Here is a 23,366-nt window from a genome sequence, read left to right on the forward strand (position 1 = left end):
ATGGCAACTGTTATGTTAACGTTACAGGTTATTCTTACTTTTTAGTGTGAGAGCCACTTTATCAGCCAGTGTTTATCAGAACTGTATTTCTCAGGAAGAATTAGCCCCTCACTACTCTCAAACAGAATCCTCAGTGATTAAACAGATTGCTCCAGGTAACATTGTCCATCCTCACCCCATCACCAAAAACAGCTGCTTCATAAAATCCAAGTATAAGCACCGTTACCAGATATGATCCCATGATTTTTGAATCAACAATGAGAAAATAGTTTTTTCTTTCCCCCTACGCAACATGGACATCCCCCCCAAATATCATGTTTTTTGTTGTCATTGTTCTCTGAAGAATAGAAGACTTCCACCCACATGTAATTACTGGACATTTAGTGTAAAATTACCACAACTCTTCTATTGTGGCAAATATGTGGACGGAAGAAGTTAAGTGATCCCTTGCTAAGTGTATATCTTCTCCTTAAATTACTTATTTTTGAAGATTTTTATTTACTTATTTGAGAGAGAGAGAGAGAGAGCGAGCACAAGTGGGGAGAGGGGCAGAGGGTGGTGGAAAGGGAGAGAGAATCTCTAGCAGATTCCCCACTGAGTTGGGAGCCCGATGGGGGCTCAATCTCTGGACCCTGAGATCATGACCTGAGCCGAAACCAAGAGTCAGATACTTAACCAAATATGACACCCAGGTGATCCTCCTTAAATTACTTTTAATATTCCATTATAAACATACAATTTGCACAAATAAAGCCAAATATAAGGTGAGTAAATACTGTATACTCTATCATCTTCTTGAATAAATATACAACTGGTGCTTAGTATGGCAGTTGTAAATAAGATCATATATGCCATCACCCATATATGGGCAAAAGAACTCTAGAGGGAAGACCAAGGACTCAGCTTCTAATCTCAGCTTTGACGCTAATCAGTTGTATGATCTTTGACAGATGGGTCTCCATTTCTTCACCTGCAAAGTGTGGGACCAGAACTTGAATGGTCTCTTAAGTCCCTTTCTGCTCCCACCCAGAGATTTCAAGTTTATTGTTTTCAGGTTGGTGGGTTGGTAATAAACTGCCTTAAGAGCAAAGGGAAGACTGCATGGCTTTGCATAGTAATTAAACAGCTACCATAGGTATGTACAGTATGGTTGTGGTCTGGATAGAGAGGTCTACTTGTTGGGGCAACCAGGCATGCCCCTATGCAGTGAATAATACTATGAAGTATTATTTACTGACATACAAAAGTGAGTTATACAGATCATAAAGGCTGTAAAAGTTAGAAGGAAGATGAGATATGAGTGAGGCAAGGCCATGCAATGAAATCACAAGACTTGCATTGGGCCATAAAGAGTGAGTTGGTAGGGTTTGTGTAGAGGAGAAAGGAGCATTATAAGAAACTTATTATAAGATTATTTCTTACCATAGGATGAATCCGAGGACAATGTTCTACAGGAGCTAGTAATGTTTTATTTACAATTCTATTAAACCAAGAATTTTATCACCTTAGTTCTTCAGTGAGATATATCCTGAGAAGCAAAGAGCATAAAATAATAAAATAGAAATTTGGCCCCGGTTCTTATTCCATTAACTCTATGACACAATAAATTTTATTGAACTTTAGGCTGATATAATATTTTTCTTTGTTTTCTGGTGAAATAAACATATCTTTCAACAATTTTTAATGGAATTGACCTTTAGTTATAAATTTCGATAAAACATAAACCAAACTACTTTCACCACTTACTTAGAAAGTTGCTAACACAACTGAATGAAATAATGTATATAATGAGTTAGCAGAATTTCCTTTTTTATTAAAGATTTTATTTATTTATGTATTTGAGAGAGAGCACAAGAAGAGGGGAGGGAGGAGCAAAAGGAGAGGGAAAAGCAGACTCCCCACGGAGCAGGGAGCCTGACCAGAGGCTCCATCTCAGGATGCTGAGATTGTGACCTGAGCAAAAGGCAGAGGCTTAACAAACAGCCACCCAGGCTCCCCAACTTAGCACTTTTTCTAGCACAGTTATGTACTCAACAATTAGTTGCTATTATTATTATCATTTTTTAGTCATGAAAGTTCTGCAATATGTCTAATAAATCATTAAATTTTATGGTAGTTTTTTTAAATTGGTCTCTACAGAAGATAGTAAGGTAACTGCATTAATGATATCAGTCAGTATATGTGAAACTCTAGATAATTTCTTAATACAGGCCTCAGGTCATATCCTGAAGAGTTTTGCATACACAGCTAAAGATTTTATACCCCCTCATGGACTGCATGAGCCTGCTAAAGCAATTGAGCAAAGGAGGAGTGTGATCAGATTTGCATTTTAGATTATTGTGTCAGCTATAGAAAGAAGGGATGGCTAAGGGGTGAGGATTGGGGGTCTGGAGATGAGACAATTATAGGAGCCTACTGCTCATGGGGAAAAATTATGCTACTTTTCTTTTAAACAATCCTACTTAACCTTCAAAACAACTCCAAGCAGTGAATATGATTTCACATCATTTTAAGATTTAGAAAAGATCAGAAAAATCAAAAGTAAATTGCCTAAGAGAATACAGCTATAACAGTGTTATACAATTGACCTTCAAACCATGTGGAAGTCAGGGACACTGCCGGCCCTCCCTCTTGTGGTCGCAAAATCTGCGTGTAACTTGACCCTGTGAAAACTTAATTACCAGTAACCTACTGTTGACTGGAAGCCTTTTCGACACATAAACAGTTGATATGGCATATTTTATATGTATTATATACTGTATTCTTAAACTAGAGAAAAGAAAAATATTATTAAGAAAGTCATGAGAGAAAATATATTTACAGTACTATACTGATTTTATAAAAAAAAAAAACCCACATGTAAAAGGACCCATGCAGTTCAAACCTGTGTTGTTCAAGGGTCAGCTGTAATTGGAATTGGAAGCCAGGTGTCGCATATCCAGGTTTAGTCTGTTTCCATTATCTTACACTAGCAATTAAGTGTTAGAGCTGAGCATGATTGCTAAAGTCTTATCTGACCTGAGTAAATGAACGGCATTAAGAATAAGAACAGGTCTGGGGAGAGATAGTGAGCTCAGTTTGGGGCTTGCTGGGTGTATCCGGGTCCCTAGCACAACAAAATGGGTGATTAAAACTGTTTAATGAATGTAGTATTTAAAAAGGTTTTTGCAGAGTAATGGTGAAGCATCCCAGGGCTAGCAAAAACAGGGAGCTTTTACCTGTCCTAGGCCTGAAGAGGTAGGGACATGGAGTGGTTTACAAAACCAAAAGCCTTGTAACTCTAAGAGAGAGATGCCCAATCAGAGGAGATTTCCCTTCATTGGGAGAACACACCATCAAAACTCTGTAAAATGATGTGTGTAATATCCTCAATGAGCCTGGGAGAGAGTTGGTAAATAACCCTTTCCCTGCTCTAGTGTCTCTGGATGTTGCTCCCATAAACCAAAAATAACCCAAATCTAGAGGGCAAGGGGCTTAGTTAACATACTCCATAAAGATCAGGGTGGAGACTGGATCTGGATTAACAAAGAAGACTATGCCACATGTCAGGCAGCAAGCTAGGCTCTGTTCATCCAAATGGTCATGTCCAGTGGACAACTGAATATAGGAGTCTGGAGTTTACAGATGAGGACATACAGATATTGGTGTCATAAACAATCCAAGTACAGCATTTCCTGAAGTCTGTTATGGGGATCTCTAGTTCCATGATATTCTTGGAGGAAAAAAATTTTCGTGACAAAATATTTCTGGTCAGCATGTGTTATATTCCCTTCTTAGACATTCACAATGTACAGGAGTATATCAAGGATCTTTTACATGAATCATGGTTATGGAAAATGTTACCGTATTTAAACTTCTTATTTTGACATTATTTTAGATTTATAGAACAGTTGGAGAGAATACAGAGATTCTTGTATGCCTTTCAACAAGCTTCTTCTAATGTTCACATTTTCCATAACCGTGGCTCATCTACCAAAACTAACAAATTAACTTTGGTACAACACTCTTTATTCAACTTTCACCTTCCAATGGCTTGATAAAGATTCTTAAAAAAAAAATGATTACTTCCATGTGTGATGGATGCACAAATATTAACATAAATATTCTCAGTTTTTCTCACCTTAACATCTAAGGAGTATTCTAGGGTTACCTGTTCAGGTCCCAAGGGTTTGTGTTCTATTCAGAATATGCTGGGAAAGCAGAAAAATTAGAAGGAATCCAAAGAATTAAATGTATTCATGTTGAAACAGAAAGGGTTAGTCCCCAGAAGGAAAGAAAAGATTTGAACAATGAGAAAAGAGGTCAGGAGAAGCAAACAGGAGATCTAGCATGGGCTAGAGGCAGTTTTCAGTGTACATTTGGGAGAGAGAAGGGTTTGGGGTGGCGGGGAGGGAAAAGTTGTCATGAGGGAGGGTTGGGAAGCTTAAATAAAAGAGTGCATCTTTAGACTGCCTTGCTTTGGGTCCTACAACATTAGCTATTTGGACTTCAGGAAAGATTTAAATTTATCTTCAAACCTTCCTGGAATTTTATTTTATTTTTTTAAACCTTCCTGGAAGTTTAGACTCTTGTTTTTTTTTTTTTTATTGCAACACTGTAGGGCTGAAGGTGAGGTAACACAGTTATATTGGAGTTAATATGTTAGAACCAGTGTAATTCACTTCAGTATTGTGACAAAGTAGGTAAGTCTTAATAATTGATTGTCAAATAAACTTTATAAAAGAAATACATAACCGGGGCACCTGGGTGGCTCAGTAGGTTAAACATCTGTCTTTGGCTCAGGTCATGATCACAGAGTCCCATGATCAAGCCACCCATCTGGCCCCGTGCTCAACGGGGAGTCTGCTTCTCCCTCTGCCCTTCACCCCACTTGTGCTCTCTCTTTCTATCTTGCTCTCTCTCACAAATAAATGAATAATAATAAAAATCCTCAGAAGAAAGAAACACAAAACCAAACAGGTAGAAGAGGGGCAAGAAAAAGGGAAAGAAGAATGGAAAGAAGTTTCCCATGGATCATGAACTATAAATTCATTTTAGTAGACATCAAATATATTTCATAAGAAACTTGCATCTCTAAACTTAGAAATTTTCCCTTGCTATTTGGTTTTGATTTCCCATTATTGATTATTAAAAAGACTTTTTGTGAAAACCATTAACTTTTTCCTATTGACGTACCTGTCTATAAAAGTTTTTCTCCCCGTACACATCTGACAATATAGCTAGGGGGTGTCTGTCTGATTTGACTCTCCAGGAGCAGTATTTACTCTGGGGACCCAGGGGAGGCACCCACGAAGCAGGAAACAGAAAAGGACCCACCTGTTGACTAGGATCTTTTTTATTTGTTGTCTCGGGGTTCTCTCATAACTTTTATCATGGTATCAAAAAAGTTTGTTTCCTGTATTTTGATCTATAAAGGACCAGACAGGAAGTTAAGGATGACGTGGGTTGTGAATGTGAGTGAACATGATCTAATAGTAGCTTTCTTATTATGGAATTCTGATTAGAACCCTCTGATGCCACCGAATTTTTCCCATAAAGCATTTTATAAAATAGAACTGGGTCCCTCCAAAAGCTCTAACTTGTAAGTACCAGTTTTTCTTTATAAAACATTTATTTGTTATGTGTGTCAGCTTGACCTAAATGTTTCTTCCTATTATACGAACTTGTTACAATTCCAAAAGATATTTTTCTTCCTCTCTAGAACAAAATGAGTCTTTAAAGCCAGGTCAGTTTTAGCCAAATGGAGTAAAGAGTCCTGGCAATTGTTCACATAATAAAGGGTGAGGGTTGCTCACTTCAATTAGGTGTGGATTTTAAATGTTTTTAATGTGTTTAATGCGTTTTTTTGTTCGTAATATTTATAAACATTAAAACAAAAAATTTTTGATCTACTAGAATAGACCTTATATGTGGAAGGAGAAAACAAAAGGTTTTGTTATTCATTTGGGATAGTTCATGAGAGATGATGAAATTTATGTAGCCCATGAGTTAAAATAAACCTGAATTCATAATACCCAGTGCTCATTACATCACACGCCCTCCTTAATGAATCACAGGCCTGTACCTCTGAAACCAATAATACATTATATGTTAATTAATTGAATTTAAATTTTAAAAAGTTTAAAAAATGTATATTACCTAGTGAAGGAATGCAATCTAGAAATTTGTGTGTGACTCCAATTATATGGCATTCTGGAAAAGGTAAACTATGGATATAGTGAAAAGATTAATGTTTGCCAGAGTAAAGAAATATCTCATTTTGGTTACAGTTTGCATTTCCCTAATGGCTAATAATGTTGAGTATCTTTTTCATGTTTATTAGACATTTGTGTATCATCTTTAATGATTTATTCTACTCTTTTGTTTTAATTGAGTTGCTGTATTTTATTACTGAGTTTTAAGATTTCTTATATATTCTGGATACAAATTCTTTCTAAGATACATGATTTGAAAATAAAAAAAATAAAACAAAATAAACCTGAATTCAATATAATAAAATGATGACTTTAAAGTTGTACTCTCTGAAAAGATGCTTGTTTCCTTTTTAATATTGATGTCCATTAGGCATATTTTTTTAAATTGAAGGGTTTTGATTGAAAATCAGACTTATACAATGTGCCCAATATACCTAATTTTTAGTAATTTTCAAGTCAAATTATTTTTGCAAATAACTATTAAGTCTTTTTAATTTATGTAGTAAATCAAGTCCTAAGTTCTCTATAAAAATAGCAGTATCTTTGAAATAGCACTATAAAGTGATGTATATTTCAATTTTGAATAACCAGCTTTTTCTCTAAGTATTGATGATTTCATCACAAAAAGAAAAAGTTCAATTTTCTGATGTTTCTAGGCATTCCTGACATTCCAGATGCAATGGAGTAATTTTACAATCCATTTCCAAATACAGATGAATGCAAAAAAAAATTAAGGTGAAACCATGAGAAAAATAATCTTTTATAAATAAAATGATATTGAAAATGAAAAGATGTTAGAAAAGAATCTTATGTTTTTCTTACCTTTATAGAAAACACATTGGAAGTGTTTACAATAAAAGATCTTGAGGAAGCAATGACTCCACATAAAAATAAAGTTTAAAAGTGTTAAAAGAGTTCTTCCAAGGTCTCCAAATGTCAGCAGCACCAAAAAACCAAAACCAAAAAACAAACCAAAAACAACCAATAAAACAAAAGCAAAAAACCACAAGGGAAACAACAAAAATTGCAATTATACTATATGAAGCTTCCCAGAGATAAGTGTGTGGCGATGGAGAGCTTCTCACTTAGTGAAAGTCAACAAATTTTGAGCACTTGCTTTCTTTTTCTTTTGATTTTATTTTATTATGTTAGGTTGATCACCATACATTACATCTTTAGTTTTTGATGTAGTGTTCCATGATTCATTGTTTGCGTATAACACCCAGTGCTCCATTCAATACATGCCCTCTTTAATACCCATCACCAGGCTAACCCATTCCCCCACCCCCTCTCCTCTAGAACCCTCAGTTTGTGTCTGAGTCCATAGTCTCTCATGGTAGGTCTCTCCCTCCGATTCCTCCCCTTCATTGCCCCCTTCCTGCTATCTTCTTCTTCTTCTTCTTTTTTAACATATAATGTATTATTTGTTTTAGAGGTACAGATCTGTGATTCATCAGTCTTACACAATTCACAGCGCTCACCGTAGCACATACCCTCCCCAATGTTTATCACCCAGCCACCCCATCCCTCCCACCCCCCACCACTCCAGCAACCCTCAGTTTGTTTCCTGAGATTAAGAATTCCTCATATCAGTGAGGTCATATGATACATGTCTTTCTCTGATTGACTTATTTTGCTCAGCATAATACCCTCCGATACATGCCCTCTTTAATACCCATCTTGCTTTCTAAAATGTAAAAGCATTGAGGGGAAAAATAAAAACCAGAGTCTTTCTGTCTCATCTCTCCCTCTCTCTCTCTCCCTCTCTCTCCTTTCTCCCCCACCCCCCCCCCACACACACACTCTGAGGCTGCCTTTGCTTTCCCGTCTAGATAGAAAAGTGAAAAAAATAAATAAGTGTGGCAACCTTCATCTATATAAATGTAACCCATTCAAAAGTAACACACTTATCTAAAAATGCTTTTATCATTTTTGAGAGGTTTGAGGGAAATCTATCTAATCCATTTTAAATATCAAGTTTAACATAAGATACTTTTTTGCAATTTGAAATGTATCAAGCTATTTCTTTGCATTCCCTTTTTGCCTACGAAATTCAGAAACAGAAAAGAACTGTGGTTATGTCGGAGCGCTTGGGCTGTGAGGGGCTGAAAGCTGTTTGACAACATGCCATAGAACAGGAATTTCGGTTCTGCCGGGGTCCATGAACGGGCAAATGTCTGACAGAATACGTCTACCTCAAGCTTCATTTTCCACTTGTAGCAGGGAGAACAGGGTGTGCGGTTATGCTTTGTTTAGAACCCTTGTTATGTCATATCTGGGATTTGGGAAGTTGGGCAAGTGGCTCTTTGCTGAGCCGATTTTCTCACTGGTTCTAAAAGGTATAGACTTTTTACCTGAGGACCAAGTAAATGCTGATACCCCTAGGGTCATGTGCTTTCATTTGTGGTAGTGAAATTTCCTCTCACCTTGAGATAAGTAACATTCCAACCAAAATTAAATACATTTTTTTTTGCCTTGCTCTGACCACACAAAATAATCATTGAGATCCCTTCTCTACAATCCTTTCCAGGTTTAACGAACTGTCTTAAGGTCTCTTGAAAAAGTTCGGATTTACAGTGATCAGATCTGGAGTCCTCCGGGACATTTCCATCATGAATGGTGCTGTATCACTAAGAGTTCTCAGCCAGTATCTGCAGGACCCGAGCAATCGCTCTGCCCCTGGGTCCTTCAGCTGGCCTTGGGAGTAACACCTGCCACACTCCATCAGAGCCAGGCTCCACAGACCATTTCACACTCCGTCTGTGCTTACTTCCCCCAGAAGTGGCTTTTGCACTTTCACTTGGCCTTGGTTTCGGGCCTCTGTGATGGTTCCCTTAGATTCTACCTTTAATATCCTTCAAAGTCCTTATTGTAACTGTAAACTTTCCCACTTCTTATTTCCATACCTAGTGTTCCTGGAAGGAATCTTTTAAAACCGTAGACCCTGGCCAGGGGTTTGACGTAAGGCAAAATAAACATCTGTTGATTGAGAAAATTGTAATTTTAAGAGTCTGGGGTAGTCGCTGAAAGGTGCTATAGAATTGCTGGTTGTGAATTGTTTGTTTTAATAGCTGATAATGAGAAGAGCTGGCTTCCAAGAATAATTCAGTTATCACTAAAGGAAAAGCCAAGGCAAAGACATTCAGGTTCTGATTCAGGTTCTGATAGGCCAATGTAGTTATGCCAGATCATTTGAGTGAAGTCCTTAATTTAGAGAGCTTTGCTGCCATAGCAACCTAATTACAATGTAAAGTGAGGTACTCCTACCACCATTCTATAAGGTTACATTCCTTCAAGAGTCCCAAATAAAATTCAGAGGAAGAAAATAAAGAAAAAAGAACAAGAATATTTGCATTGAATTCTTTTACTTTCTTAATTTTCTTCCTTACACCATGATCACAAAGTCCAGTGGAACCCTTAACACCACCCAGCAATAGCCAAATTTCCTCTTAAAACAGAGTTCAGCATCATGTAGTTTCTCTGCTTGGAACCTCTCAGTAGTCTCTCATCTTACAGTAAAATGGGACCAACATACCATGAAAAACAGAGTCTATGTTCAAGGTCTTGGCAGATATTTTTCCTCTGCTGCAAAAATCTTCTCGATAGTCAAAACTCTCCAGCTTTTTTTTAAAGACTCTCTTCAAATCTTACCCATTTAGAAAGATTTACCCTTCTTCCTTAAAAAAACAAAACAAAACAAAGCAAAACAAACAAACAAAAAACAATGCTGCCTTCCACCCTCTCATTCTCCAATCCTCTAAGACAAACTCTTTTTTCCTGACCCTTATCCCCACCAGACCCTTATCACCACTGTTTTTCCTGACACCATGTACACATATTCTCTATATGTGATATGCACCGCATACATATTTATTTAAAGCCTTAAAAATTGACATTTTTCTGGATTTCACATTTTTCAAGCCATAGCAAAACCAAAGAACATACAGTAGCTATTTACAAAGCGAAAACTTTCTAAGTTACCTGCTCCCAGCAAAATTGAGAAATAAATGCAAGAAGAAGCATGCTTCATTTGGAGAATGAAGGAATAAATGGGTGGAGAGGGCTCTAAACGCTCTACTCATTCCCCTGCCTTTTATGGTTGAAGACAGAAGAGTTACTCATAGTTGCATAAGGCAGCGGCTACTAATTATAGCGAAACCAAGACTGGAATCCGCTTCTTCGTTCCAGTACAGCACCCCTTTATAACATGTTAAATCCTACTGATGTACTTTTTTTTCCTGAAGTTCCTCAACATAAAATATTCCAGACACAGCCTCCCTTTATACAGAAAAGTAAGAATTAGTGTGCATTTACTCAAATAGATCAATAAATATCCTATCTAGAGAAATTACCGAAGATTATATGTGGTCAGACTTTTATTGTTTCTAAAATATCATAATAGCTACTTGCTGCTAACATTATTTTATGAACATCCCCTCTGGTCTAGGCACTTGAGCTCAGTGTCTCCATTCCTCACAACAAGCCAGCAAAGTAGATTTTATTAGTCCCATTTTTCAAATGAGGTCAACGAAATTCAGTGTGTCATAGTGCATTGCTCAATTTTCCGCAACCAGAAAGGGTTCAGAGACAGAATTTAGACCAAGGTCACTCCCGCTAGCACCCATACTTTCTCTCTTTCCTCGTGCTTCTGTAAGATAATGGGGAACTGTAATAATCACTGGTGTCATTGAACTTATCTGCTTGTGTAAAGTTTCCAATGATCATGGTATGAGCGGGGTTCCAAGCCACCTCTGCCAGTCTAAAGCAATAAGGTGACAGTGACAAAACATGTTGGAGTGCATTGCTCTGGAAGAAACATGCCTTTATTTACTTAACTGGGACCAAGAATACATCAATCCTGGCCAGAGAGGTTTAGAAGAGAAGCCCCCATCTGACGTGTAAAATTTGGATAGTCTCTACAGTAGAAAGGAAAAGAGAGGACTCACGAAACATAGGATGAAAAATTAAACATTTGCATTTATTTTCCCTTTTTGCTGGGAACAGGCATCTTAGAAAGTTTCACAATCATAATTAACTATTGTTCATTCTCTGGCTTTGAGATGGCATAAAAACATTTTAAAGCAAGAAAAAAGCCCATTGTAAGGGCTTAGAAAGTAAAAAGTAAGTCATTTAATTTTTCTTTCATCTGATGTTAATTTATGCAGAAACGAATAACATATTTGTGGCTCAGAGCTGCTAACTGTGGAGAGGATTTCTCTCTCAACCAGCCTTCCCTGTGATCCCTGCCAGAGAGACCCATCATTTCAGGGCCTACGACACTCTTGCCAGAGAAAGGCAGTACACTGATAAGTTCACATGCTACAGACACATTTAATTGCTACCCCTCTGAAAGTCAATTCCGTTAAATGTTCTAACTCTTCTCTAGCTGCCACAAACAAAACAGCAAAGAATCTGGAAGAGAGGGTGAGGGGGAAATGAAATATTTGGGTGCATAGTCAGGTGGAAAGGGAAGAGTATTGTTGACTGTTGAGGGAGAAAATAGGGGAAGGAGAATTTTCATAAAAGAAATGTGGGTTATTTCCATTTCCAAGCAGGACATAATTAAATTATGGTGTCTTTTATAATTCCACTCATTCTGCTCCTGCCAAATTACCTATAGAATAGAGACAATCGTGCTTGAAGAAATGCTGAATCTTCAGAAGTTGATGTTTTAAATGAATTCACCATGGATAAAGTAAGCCCCAGCTTTCTACATGGCCCCCAGAATTTCTACAGCTTAAAGGTCTAATTCATAAAAATGTTATTAAAGTACATTATTTATACCTGCTTTTTGTGGACTTCTGCTTTTATTCATGACTCTCTCAGTGTAAGGCCGTAATCACAGGCAGAGTGTAAATGGAAGCTTTAATTCAATCTGAACTAAGGCAAGAATACTGTATCACCACAATAAAATTCCAGTTATATTAATTTAAAGGGTAGGATTTATTGCACAAGAGTATCCTCTTTAAAAAAAAAATGAAAAGAACGTTTTTCATCTTATGACCTCAAATACTGACTTTCATTCTGAAGTTCAATGTAAGATTGACTAATTGGCATGCACTTTTAAATGAAATATTTATTCAGCGACATTAGGAAACCGAGAAACTTGGATCCTGAGTTGTGATCTTATTGTGACTACAGGTTGATGTCTGATAAGGGCTAAGAAATATTTGCAAGCAATCTGTATTTTAATTAACCCATTTTCTGGCACAGACAATTAGCAAATGCCTATTCAATTGTCTGGCATATGCATTTTTTAGATAAGATGGAAAACGCCCTGCTATGTAAAATTTCTCCCAGACCAACTGAAAGTAATGATACTTAAATCAAAAACATCTTTATTCAGAATTTGAAACACGATTTACATATTTAATATGCATAAACCTGTAGGAAAAGGCAAAGTGGAACTCAATTGGTTTATTTCTAACTCTGGAACTATCACAATTGGACTTCTTGACTTTTTCCTTCTGACTGGATGAGCAAGTGTAATGGTACACCACAGACACATTCAGACAAGAGTGTGAATACATTTCTTCCTACGACATGAGCTTATCTCTAGGAGTCATGAGAAGGGGTTCTTTATAAATTATACTTCTAACACTGAAAGTGTTGTCTTTGATCTTGTAGGTAAAAAAAATCTCTATACCTAAGGGAATGAATTAATTCTTATATTTAATAAGATGCAATCATTAGTAGACAAGTTCAGCATTCACACTAGAACTATGCATTGAATTTCTTCAGCATAGAAACGATCTCATAATAGTTCTGGGTAATGAAAATCTTTGAAAGCTTGGCATCTATACTTGTGAGGAGAGACAAGGGACAAAGAGAAAGGTATTTCAAATATAAGGTAAACAGCACTACGAATTGAGGATAAAAATTAGTCGATTTCCATCATCAACCTTACTCAAACCTAAAAACACTGAGTATTCCATTTCGACAATTCTGTGCTTCTATAGCACTTTGTTTTTTGAAATGAATACACTTACCGGAACCATGTCCAGGGATGTCCAGTTGTTACGTGGCTACGGCGAGGCATTTGAGATTCCTTCTGCTGTCAGACCAAGACTTTCTCAGATCTCTGAAAAAAAAATCTTCCATGGAGAAGTCTGGAAGCATACATGCCATTCTCTGTGGCACCCAGAATTTCTGCAACCTCTGGGTGCAAAAAACCTAAGCATCCTTGTTGATATAACCACTCAGAAAGGGCAGTGGAAATTATGTCCCCAACATACTGCCAGACAGATGTCACCAAGCTCCAAATGCCTGCTGACAAGAAGCAGATTTGAGAAACTTTTAAATCAAAACAGATATCATTAATGGCCTTAGGGTATTATTTCTAATGACATTGAACATACGAAAAGAAAACAAAATAGTAATTCTTTTAGCTTACCTGCAGTATTTTTCCTCAGAAATGAGATTTTAATTTCATATATTACTATCTTACTTTAGGCACCAAGCGATAGCTTGGTTCAGAAAGCTCAAACTATCTTGTTCATTTGATAAACAATATTAGCAACCTACCATTTTATGCATTTACTCTGAGCCAGGCGCTGTACGGAGTGCTTTGTAAACATTAGCTCACTTTGAAGGAAGTACTATTATTTTACAAATGAGGAAAATAAGGCTTAGTGAGATTAAATCACTTGCTCAAAGTCACAAAGCTATCTGGAGGTAGAACTGACTTAACAGTAAAGGCTTCATTCAAATCTTGGTTTTTCTTTTGTACTAAATTTTCTTCTCTAGAAAAAGAAGAGGAAAAGAAGAAAGCTGAGAAGAAAGTGACTTCTGAAACAAAAAAGAAAGGTAAGTAACTTAAAAACTAACACACAAGTCAATTAAGATCCCTTTACAATGCTACTGGCAAAGCTCTTGTTTTCTAGAAAAGAATGAGTAATAATTAATAATTATATTGTTATTGTCATTAACGAACATTCTTGAGATTTATAACTATTCCAAATAAAGTTGAACTTGATAAATATTTAAAAAGAAAAGTCATGCCTTAACACTTTTTACAAATTGTTACTGATTGAATTTTTTTCTTCCTGGGGAGTGGTGCTTAATTCTCTCTAATTCAGTACTTCGTTTGACTGCAAATACAAATATAAGAATTCCTATTCATTCGGTTTAATGAAAAGTGTCTATCAAAAGAACAACTATAGAATGTATAGGGGGGAAAAACTAGTTGATTGGTTTGCTGTATTTTGTTACTATTTGAAAACAGTGCATCTGAAGTCCCAAGTGAGCTCCAGAGATTTCTGAGCTTCTGGCATGCTTCCAGTGGCCTGATAGCCCAGAGAACTTTCAATATATTCCTTTTAATGTCTTTCAGAAAAAACTATTGAATTATACCATAATTAATAATGGCATTTAATGTTCCCATTGTCATGAGAAAAAAATTTTTTTGAGCTTAGCAAAAATTTTCTCCCTTCTTGAAGAGAAAACACACCAGAGCCACTATTCTGTAATGAAGGTGCTAGTTTACTCATATTTGGCATGACTATGGCACTGATTTCAGATTACTCTATAGAAGATGTGTTGGATGCCATAATGGCAGTCATGTGTGCCCTGACATATATGAGAATTAACTAGATAAATGCCTATAATTTTCCCATTTCACTACCAGAAAAAGAAGATGTCAAAAAGAAAACGGATAAGGACACTGCCATTGATGTGAAAAAAAAAGGTATCGTATTTTGTCTCCTCAATCAGATTATGTTCATGATGCTTGCTCATGAGAAGATCTTGGGGCAAGGTAAACAAATTGGGATATAGGTACTTAAATCTGTCCATGTGCAAGCCGTCAAAGCAAACATTGCACTAGACAAAATTAAGCATGCAAGGAAGACTTTACTCAAGGCTGTTGTAATAGAGGAGAGAGGTCACAACTCATTCTGAACTCAATTTCACTGAAATAAAAAGCAGGAGGCTTTTTATAAGCTGGAAGGGGCAGAGGGTTGTAAGCCATCTGTGTGTGCTAAATGGCCCACTCAAAGCAAAAGTAAACTTTTTTCTTAACTTAATGACTTCATGACCGGAGTGTAGTTTTACAACTTGGAGCAAGACACCCCAAAGGAGTGAGATTCTTACTATCCCACGGAAACTCTGTGATTGGGTACTATTGTTCTTGATGATTACATTTCAAAGGGATGGAAAGAGCCTTTTAAAAAGATTTTTATCTCAAAGAAGCAGGGCAAGAATTTACAAATACAAGTCTTCTGAAGTAAATGCTCTTAGAAAAGGGAGGGCAGGAGCCTAAGGTCAGAAAGAAACCTGTCTAAGGTTTAGTGAAGCTGAAGAGACCTTTAACGCCATCCTGGTGAAGACATAATGAAAGTGAGAAGAGTTACATAGCATAATAACACCACTTTGCAAAGCAAAGAAGCTCAGAGAGAATAATGCAACCCATTAAGAAACAGCATTGTTCAACAGCTTAGAGTTTTGCTTTATACTTAGTTGTGCTTTAATTCTTGTTCAAACATGAATACCGACTTCTATTCAGGTTAAGCTTAAGTCTAGGTGAAAAAGATAGTTGTCTTATACCATGAGATATTATGGTTTGGTGTTAAGTGTTCTCACCCCAAATATTTCCTCCACTGGTGTCAGTGATGCTTGAAATTCCACCATTAGAGATATTCCATTCCTTTGAGTTATGAAGGAATTGTCCTCTATTAAAATGCAAATCTCCAAGGACCTGTGTATACGGGGTAGCAAATTAATTCTTCTCAGTTATTAACACTTAAAATGAATGAGATTTCCAGATCTTCTCTGTGTAATAATAGGCTGGAAACAACACCCTAAAAAATGAGGCAGTAGGTAAGCTTCAGTGAAGGAGAGGTTGAAGAGAGAGCTTCAAAGTAGGCCATTGTGTGGCGAGAACAGGATTGGATAGCATCAGGAAGACCTTTTTCTTCCTAGGGAGTATATAGCCTATGCTGGGGTGGGGGTAACGTGATGGTGAAGGATCCTGGAAAGGGAGACGATAGGATGCCAAACTAGATACTAGAAAGTAGCAAATAGGAATTGCAGGAAATCCTCAACATCATGCTATAAGCAGGGTAAAAAAAAAAATTATAAAATATTAGGAGTTGCATGATGGTACATGACTCATGAAATGCTCAGGAAGTGACCTCCAGGTGTTCTGTGGGTCTGAGAACTCATTGCCAAATACTTTGCATTCAAATTTTTATTATTAGGGATGGATTACTGTAGAGTCTGTTGTATTATCAAACACTCATTCAATTTGTTTGATTTAAAGCTTTCCTCCTGTCCCTGGTGAAACATGTATCTTATCATAAGAAAGGGAAAATGCAATTCTGACTATATGATGATACTGAGAACTTGGTTGCTGGGGTCAGTGTACCTGTGCCGTGATTGTGATTGGGTGCTAAAGGGAAACAAGGTTCTCCTTTCTGGGCCATCAGTTTCGCCAGGTATTTGCAGAAGGAAGTTTTGAATTGTAACCTTCAAAGTATTTGTTTTATGTTTGCAAATGCAAAATCAGAAAAATACGTTTGCCAAAACTCAGGATGTGTGTGGTTGTCGTTTTGGTTTGGTTTCAGTTTTTTAGGAGAAAGGCAACACACCTTTATGTACAGTGAGTGATGGGAAAATTCGGTATTTCTCTGCTACTGGGAGACCTGTGTTATTAGCCCAGCAGTCATGTCAAAGCGAGGTGGTATACCACTGGCAAGAGAACTGATTATGCCAGTATCACTTCCCACAAGGTCAGAGTTCATTCATCCACTTCTTAAAAGGCCAGGGCTCCTGTGTTCATCCATGGAAACAGAGAATGAACTGGGCAGTTGCTCAGCATACCTGGGGAGGGCTGCTCAGCTAGTGTTGAAAAACAACTTTGTCCTTCTGGGAACCAGTTTTCCCTGTGTGTTTGTGTGTCATTTTCACTTCTGATGACAAAAAATACTGTTGGCTCTTAAAACTAGGAAATATGTATAAATTGTTTGTTTACAAGCGCTTAACCCCCAAAAACTCAAACTTGTGTGTGTGTTTATGTGTATGAGTGTGTGTGAGAGACAGACAGATAGACAGATACAGAGGTTTTAACTCTTGCTTCTTTTTAGAGTTTAATAATTCTCCAACTGTATTTTCATGGGAGAGGCAATATGGTTTAAAAACAGCCAGTTTGAAACGTGAAAGTAGTAATTTCCAGAGATAATGAGAGAAATCGAAAATAACCTGAAATCTTGAAGAGCTGGGGCACATATGTCATTTCTTCCTAAAATAGTTGGAAGAATATGGCAGAATGTAGGATGCTACTACTCTAGCCCCAAAGAGTAGAAAATTTACAAGGCATAATATACGCTTAGATACTTATGGGTTTTATCATGATATTTTATTATACTTATATTGACTTTTATATTATTTACATTTATATAGCATATAAAGTTACCTATATATTATTTTGTTATTTTATTTTATTACATTTATATATTATAATTATGTAGATGCAAATCAACCTAAGACTTAAATTCTATGATAAATGAGCCTCTACTGCCTGAAACTGGTAAATCACACTTTGCAAATGATCTATGCTAGGGAAAATGTGGGTGGGATTTTGCATGATATAAAATTGCCAGTTCACAAATTAATAATGGTTGGAACTGGGTAATTGGTGCATGAGGGGTCATTATAATAATCTCTTGTTTTGTATATATTTCAAGTTGTCCTGGTGCAAACAAATAGCTGCCACTTAAAAAACATTGTATGAAGTGGAAAAAAAAGTCACGAGGATATTTTTTCAGTGTCATGAGGTATGTTTCAGCCTGAATACCATGAAAAAAAGCAGTCAAGAAAGGATATAAAACTTCTAAGAACCATCTCCCTATGCTTATATCAGACTTGAGCATTAGATATAACACGCCACTCAAGTTAGGACAAGCAGAAGGGCTTCTGTACAGGAGAGTGGATGCATACACAGGTGGTGGAAGGATTGGAAGAACTGCAGTCAAGGGGCTGCTCCTGGATTGTTGAGACCAGGGCAGTCAGCCGGTCAGGAAGCTGCTTCAGTCACTGAAGTTGCTTCTTGACACTCGCAGGCTAGACCCTGGAAATGTTGAGGCCAGCCGTGGCAACTGACTCACATCCAAATAACCTCCGTCAAAACATTTCTGCTTTTCAGTCTCCTGGAGGTGCATCTGACTGGTGGAATTACATCTACCACAAGTGAGTCTGGAAGATGTGGGGTTTTGGCATTACATTTTTTCCAACTGGAAGGAAGTTGAAAGAGGCTACCCAAGGTCTCTACCGTAAAGATACAGACATGTTTTATAAGCTAAGACTCATATAATAAGAGAAGGTGGTTGAAGTCCTGAATTGCACAAAGATGGCTCAATCAAGCAGCGTGATAGAAATGCAGCAGTTTGAAGAGCCCACGAGACATACTTGTTCTTTACCTAAACCGTAGATCAGAGAAGCATGGCTATTCTTCCTCTCTTTATTTCACAAAATAACATTTTGAAGAAATAATTTTCTTAATGCTTGATGAGATGATAATGGTTAAAAAAAATTAAAAGTTGCTTTTCCTTGTAATGAAACAATTATAACCTGGAGAAAACACATAGACCATCATAGAAATGGGTCAAAACTATGATTCGTTTCTCTCAGATAGGCCTTTTTGGAGTTATCAGTTATTATACACTTTTTGGAGTTAAATTCATTACCACCCTGTAATGTTTATGAGCCTATTAATTATGAAAATGATTTTGACATGATAACTGATAATGGCGTAAAATCTTTTATTATTACACTTTGCAACATGATTTCCCCCCCCAAGAATTATCTGAATAGTAGTATAAATTACAAGAAAGATCCTGAAAAACCAGATTAGTTTTTCTGGAACAGCTGTTAGAAGAGGGCGAATTCACTCATTCATTTATTCTTGCATGCATTCTTGCAGGAAATATTGACTTAATGCCTACCTAGTACCTACCAGCCATTGTATTAGGTGCTGAGTACACAGAGGTGGGTAAATGAACATAAGCCCTAATGGAGCTTACAATTTGATAAGAGAGGCACACAGTGAATTAGTGAATATAATGTCCATAAATACAACTTGGAGTAAGGGCCATAGTGGAAACAAATTTGGGGTAATGACAGAAACCTAGGGAGCTATTTAAATGGATAAGCTTGTTAAAACAGGCTTTTCTAAGAGACAACATTTAAATTGGAATCTGATATATTGGAAGGATCCAGCCATTGATGTGTGCATCTTTATGCGATGTGTGAATGTGAATATGATGAGTGTGTGTATGTGTGCGCACGCGTGCGCACTCACACGCATGTGATATATATATACATACAATACATCTGAGAGGAAGTACATGTGGTCAGAATATGCAGGGACATATGCAGGTGTTTGTATTTATTAAAAGTGTAATAGGGGGCGCCTGGGTGGCTCAGTTGGTTAAGTGACTGCCTTCGGCTCAGGTCATGATTCTGGAATCCCGGGATCGAGTCCCGCATGGGGCTCCCTGCTCAGCTAGGAGCCTGCTTCTCCCTCTAACCCTCCCCCCTCTCATGTACTCTCACTCTCTCAAATAAATAAATAAATCTTTAATGAAATAAAATAAAAGTGTAATAGGAAACACTTGAAGGGTGTTAACAGTGTAAGAAAACATTCTGATTTATGTTTTGTTCAAGTATATACTCATTTTGATAATGGTTAAGAGGGAGAAAAGGGAAGAGGTAAGCCAGTTAAAAGATGGTATCATTTATTGAGAGGGGAAGCCTATATGGGGAACAACTGTGATGGGAACAATCTAGAGTTTCCTCTTGAGTATGTTAAGTTTCAAGTGTATGTGACGTATCATTCGTATTTTGTATCAGAAACTATTTTAGCTGTTTTATGATACCAACTCATTCAATATTTATAGTAAGTGAATAAACAAACCGTTCTAATCCTCATTATAAAATGAATAACCTAAGACACAGAGAGGTTAAGTAACCGGCCCAGCGTCACACACTAGTAAATGTCAGGGTCAGGATTTTAACCCATGTACTCTGAAGAGGCAGTCAGATATATGGGTCTAGATCTCAGATGGGATCCTGAAGTAAAGCTACAAATACAGAAATCCATATAGATCATAGTTATTGCCCTGGGCGTAGATGAGATTACCCAGAGAGATTGTGTCAAAAGAAAAAGAGAGTGGAATACAGAATCAAGACCTGGGGAATTCCAACATGTAGAGATTAGATAATGGAATAAAGCAAAAGAGGCTGAAAGGAATTGGTGGAGAGGTTAAAGGAAAAGCAAAAGAGTTCAGTATTAGAGACATTTCAGAAATGGATGGTTCAAGAATCACAAAGTCGTCAACCTTGTGAATGTTACTTAGAAGCTGTGACAGGAGGGCAGGAAAGAGGAGAGCACCTGCTATGGAGTTGAAAGAAGAAAGCCAGATTGCAGTGGCAGTGCAAAATGGAGAAGAAAGCAGTGATGGTTTTTTAATTGTGTCTATATGAAAAAGTAGAGACTCTCTTTTGTCTTGTTTAGCTTTGTTTTGGGAGGTGAATTTAGAGCCTATGGACATAAACACAATGTGAGAGACTGATGCTCAAAGGGACAGGGGATAAATGGAAGTCTAAGGGATAATTTAGAATTCATTGTTCGATGAGCACATGGGTGAAAAAAATAATCTGCTTTTTTGGAGATAATGCCACAGATGCTCCAGTAGTAAAAAGTTGGTGTTTTCAAGTTATGAAGAAGAATCTATCTAGGTTGCCTTATAAAAAGCACGCATTTGCAAGAAATACAATGTAAGATTAGGTAGCTCTGGTGATAAAACTAAAACTCCAATAGTAAATACAGGCTGAGTTGAAAGCCTCAGTTTTAGAAAAAGACATATCAAAATGTTCTTGATGCTCACTGACTGGTAAAAAGTAAGTTTGTGAGGAGTACTTTAATGTTTTTAAAGAATTATTCATTCATAAAAAAACCCCACAAAACTCATAAGGTTATGCTGTTTTAAAGAATGCAACCTTATCTATTTCCATAGCATATTTTTAATTATTGTTTGTGACAAATACAATTAAATTCTGCACAAACTAAAATCTTTGACTATTTGATTTCATTTCTCTGTGTAAGTCTCCTTTTGTCAGTGAGAAATTGTAAATAATACTTTACAGAAGCATATAGCTTTGAATATGTCATTAAATTTTATGCCTACCAGACATAGAAGAGCATCTATTTTCCTTTATGAATCTTTTGTAACAGATTGTTCGAGCTACTAGAGCTCAAAATAATTTACATGGCACAGATTACAGACCACTACAATAAATTAATATGTAATTAAAAGTAACTTCCTTGAAATATTTATATGTATAGATATCACTGGGTAAGATAATACATAGTATCTTTCATATGCTTTCCCTGTTAAGTTTTAGTTTAAAAGAGCAAATTTCTATTTTCCAGACTTGTATTTTGAGATGATTATTACAGGGTTTTATGCTCGCTCTATCTCTTCTTCTCTATTTGAGAAGTACTTGGTTTTAGAAAGTTATCTTATATTTGAATTTTGTATTTTGCACCTATGTATTTGGGAAGGATTTGATGAATATATCAGCTAAGTATTATTTGTTAACCACTTTGAAACCTAGATTAATTTTTTCCAGAGTTCTATAAATTTTGTAGTAATCTAGTTAATATCGCGTTACAAAGAAATGGATATTTCACACACTTTTGAGTGATATCAGGGCAATTATATTAATGCATGCTCTAAATGAAATTAGTAAAAAATTTATTGAAGCAAGTAAATAATGGGAAATCTGGCACAAATAGACTGGATCTAATTAGTAATTCCCCTCCTTGACTTGGGGTGCTCTGTAATTATAAGGCAACAGTATAAGCCTTTCAAGTTAGCATTTTGTTCCCGTAAAGATTAGGTTGCAAGTCTGAGTTCAGATAATGGCAGCTTGACTATATTAAAAACATTTACAATGCTTGAATTGCCCCAAAGGCAAAAGAATATATTTTCAAGTGTTTTGTAATCACAGAGATGTAAGACAATAGTTGCTTATTCTCTAGAGGGCAAAGGATTTTGTAATGGAACAATACAAAAACGTCTGTTGACCTGTTACTTAATATGATAGCTTTGATTACCTCTTCTATCACATCTGGATTACCCACATAGAAACTAAACTGCTTCAGAGAAGGTGAGGGAGAAGTAATATCATGCCATGCTGTGGTTTCTCTGGAGATAATCCTCCATATTCTAGCTTTTGGTTTGAACAATGCAAAAGTGTGTTTGGGTCCAATGCTAACATGAAGCAAAGGTATTTTGATTTAAAAAAAAAAAATTTAAAATACATCTTAAGCCTCGGAAAGGGAAAGGGCTTATATTAAAACATATTAGGCCTGGAAAAAAGGGACTGGTATACGAGTAACTAATTTTAATCTTCTTAATACTTACTATAGAGAATCAGAACTACTCTCCCAGTGAAGACAGAAAGAAATAAGCCCTAAATTTGAGTTGCATTTTGTGAAGTACTTTCAAGAGGGAAGATTAAGATTTCTTAAGAAAGAAATCAGTAAATAGACTACAAGTATTTCTTCTCTGTTTGCATGGGCATATCGATATTTTAAGTATTTCCTGTACCCATGTTAGATAAATTATTTTTAACTACAGTTTATATTCAGAATGAATTATTTTCTGAAAAAAAAATAAGAAACAAAATAATTTAACATCAAAACAAAGTGGTCTCTTGCAAACATCATAAATTAAATTTTAATGAGAAGATATCAGAGTGGTACAGGAAGTGAGATATCAATTAGAAATAAGATATTTTTATTAGAAGATATGGAAGGATTTTGACCGGTTTGTTGGGGAATTACATAGCCTGAGTTTTCCTTGTGATCTGAGATAAACACTTAAGCATATAGATGTGAAATATCTACTAATTTTTAAAAATTACATGTCCTAAAGTCTATAAGATTTTTCATTCTGTGAAAGTAAAGCCTAAAAAACATTAAAGTGGTATTTCCTTCAAGTTCAGCTTCTCCCAGTTTACCAAAAGTGAATTTTCGAAATAGCTTAGCAAATTGTGCCAACGTGTATTCTTTTTATCAAGAGCATTTTTAAAATAGTAACAGTTAAATGTATTCACTGTTCTCTCATTTAATCCTTACAACAACTCTTGAGATGGGGAATATGATGCCCA

At 36.4% G+C, this 23,366-nt stretch overlaps 1 protein-coding gene and 1 long non-coding RNA gene across 7 annotated transcripts in view; one reads left to right on the plus strand and one right to left on the minus strand.

The window, feature by feature from the left end:
* The window catches only part of LOC113926623, a 38,995-nt gene extending 25,654 nt beyond the window's left edge, over positions 1 to 13,341 (minus strand). For 3 of the 6 annotated variants that reach the window (XR_003521370.1, XR_003521369.1, XR_003521374.1), the window contains exons 1-4: positions 10,176 to 10,225; positions 9,730 to 9,871; positions 5,317 to 5,407; positions 1,423 to 1,528 (exon numbers count right to left, since the gene is read on the minus strand). This is a non-coding gene — a long non-coding RNA (uncharacterized LOC113926623). Of the gene's footprint in view, positions 1 to 1,422; positions 1,529 to 5,316; positions 5,408 to 9,729; positions 9,872 to 10,175; positions 10,239 to 13,183 lie in introns of those variants that run through there. The other 3 variants (XR_003521371.1, XR_003521372.1, XR_003521373.1) reach the window with 3 other exon arrangements.
* TRDN (triadin) overlaps positions 1 to 23,366 on the plus strand; it is a 360,457-nt gene that overhangs the window by 151,636 nt on the left and 185,455 nt on the right. The window contains exons 11-12 of the mRNA XM_027601775.1: positions 13,941 to 14,000; positions 14,821 to 14,880. Of these exons, the coding sequence (XP_027457576.1) occupies positions 13,941 to 14,000; positions 14,821 to 14,880 (120 nt within the window). The remainder of the gene's footprint in view (positions 1 to 13,940; positions 14,001 to 14,820; positions 14,881 to 23,366) is intronic.

The sequence above is a fragment of the Zalophus californianus genome, chromosome 7 (genome assembly GCF_009762305.2).
Source record: "Zalophus californianus isolate mZalCal1 chromosome 7, mZalCal1.pri.v2, whole genome shotgun sequence".
Classification (NCBI taxonomy): Eukaryota; Metazoa; Chordata; class Mammalia; order Carnivora; family Otariidae; genus Zalophus; species Zalophus californianus.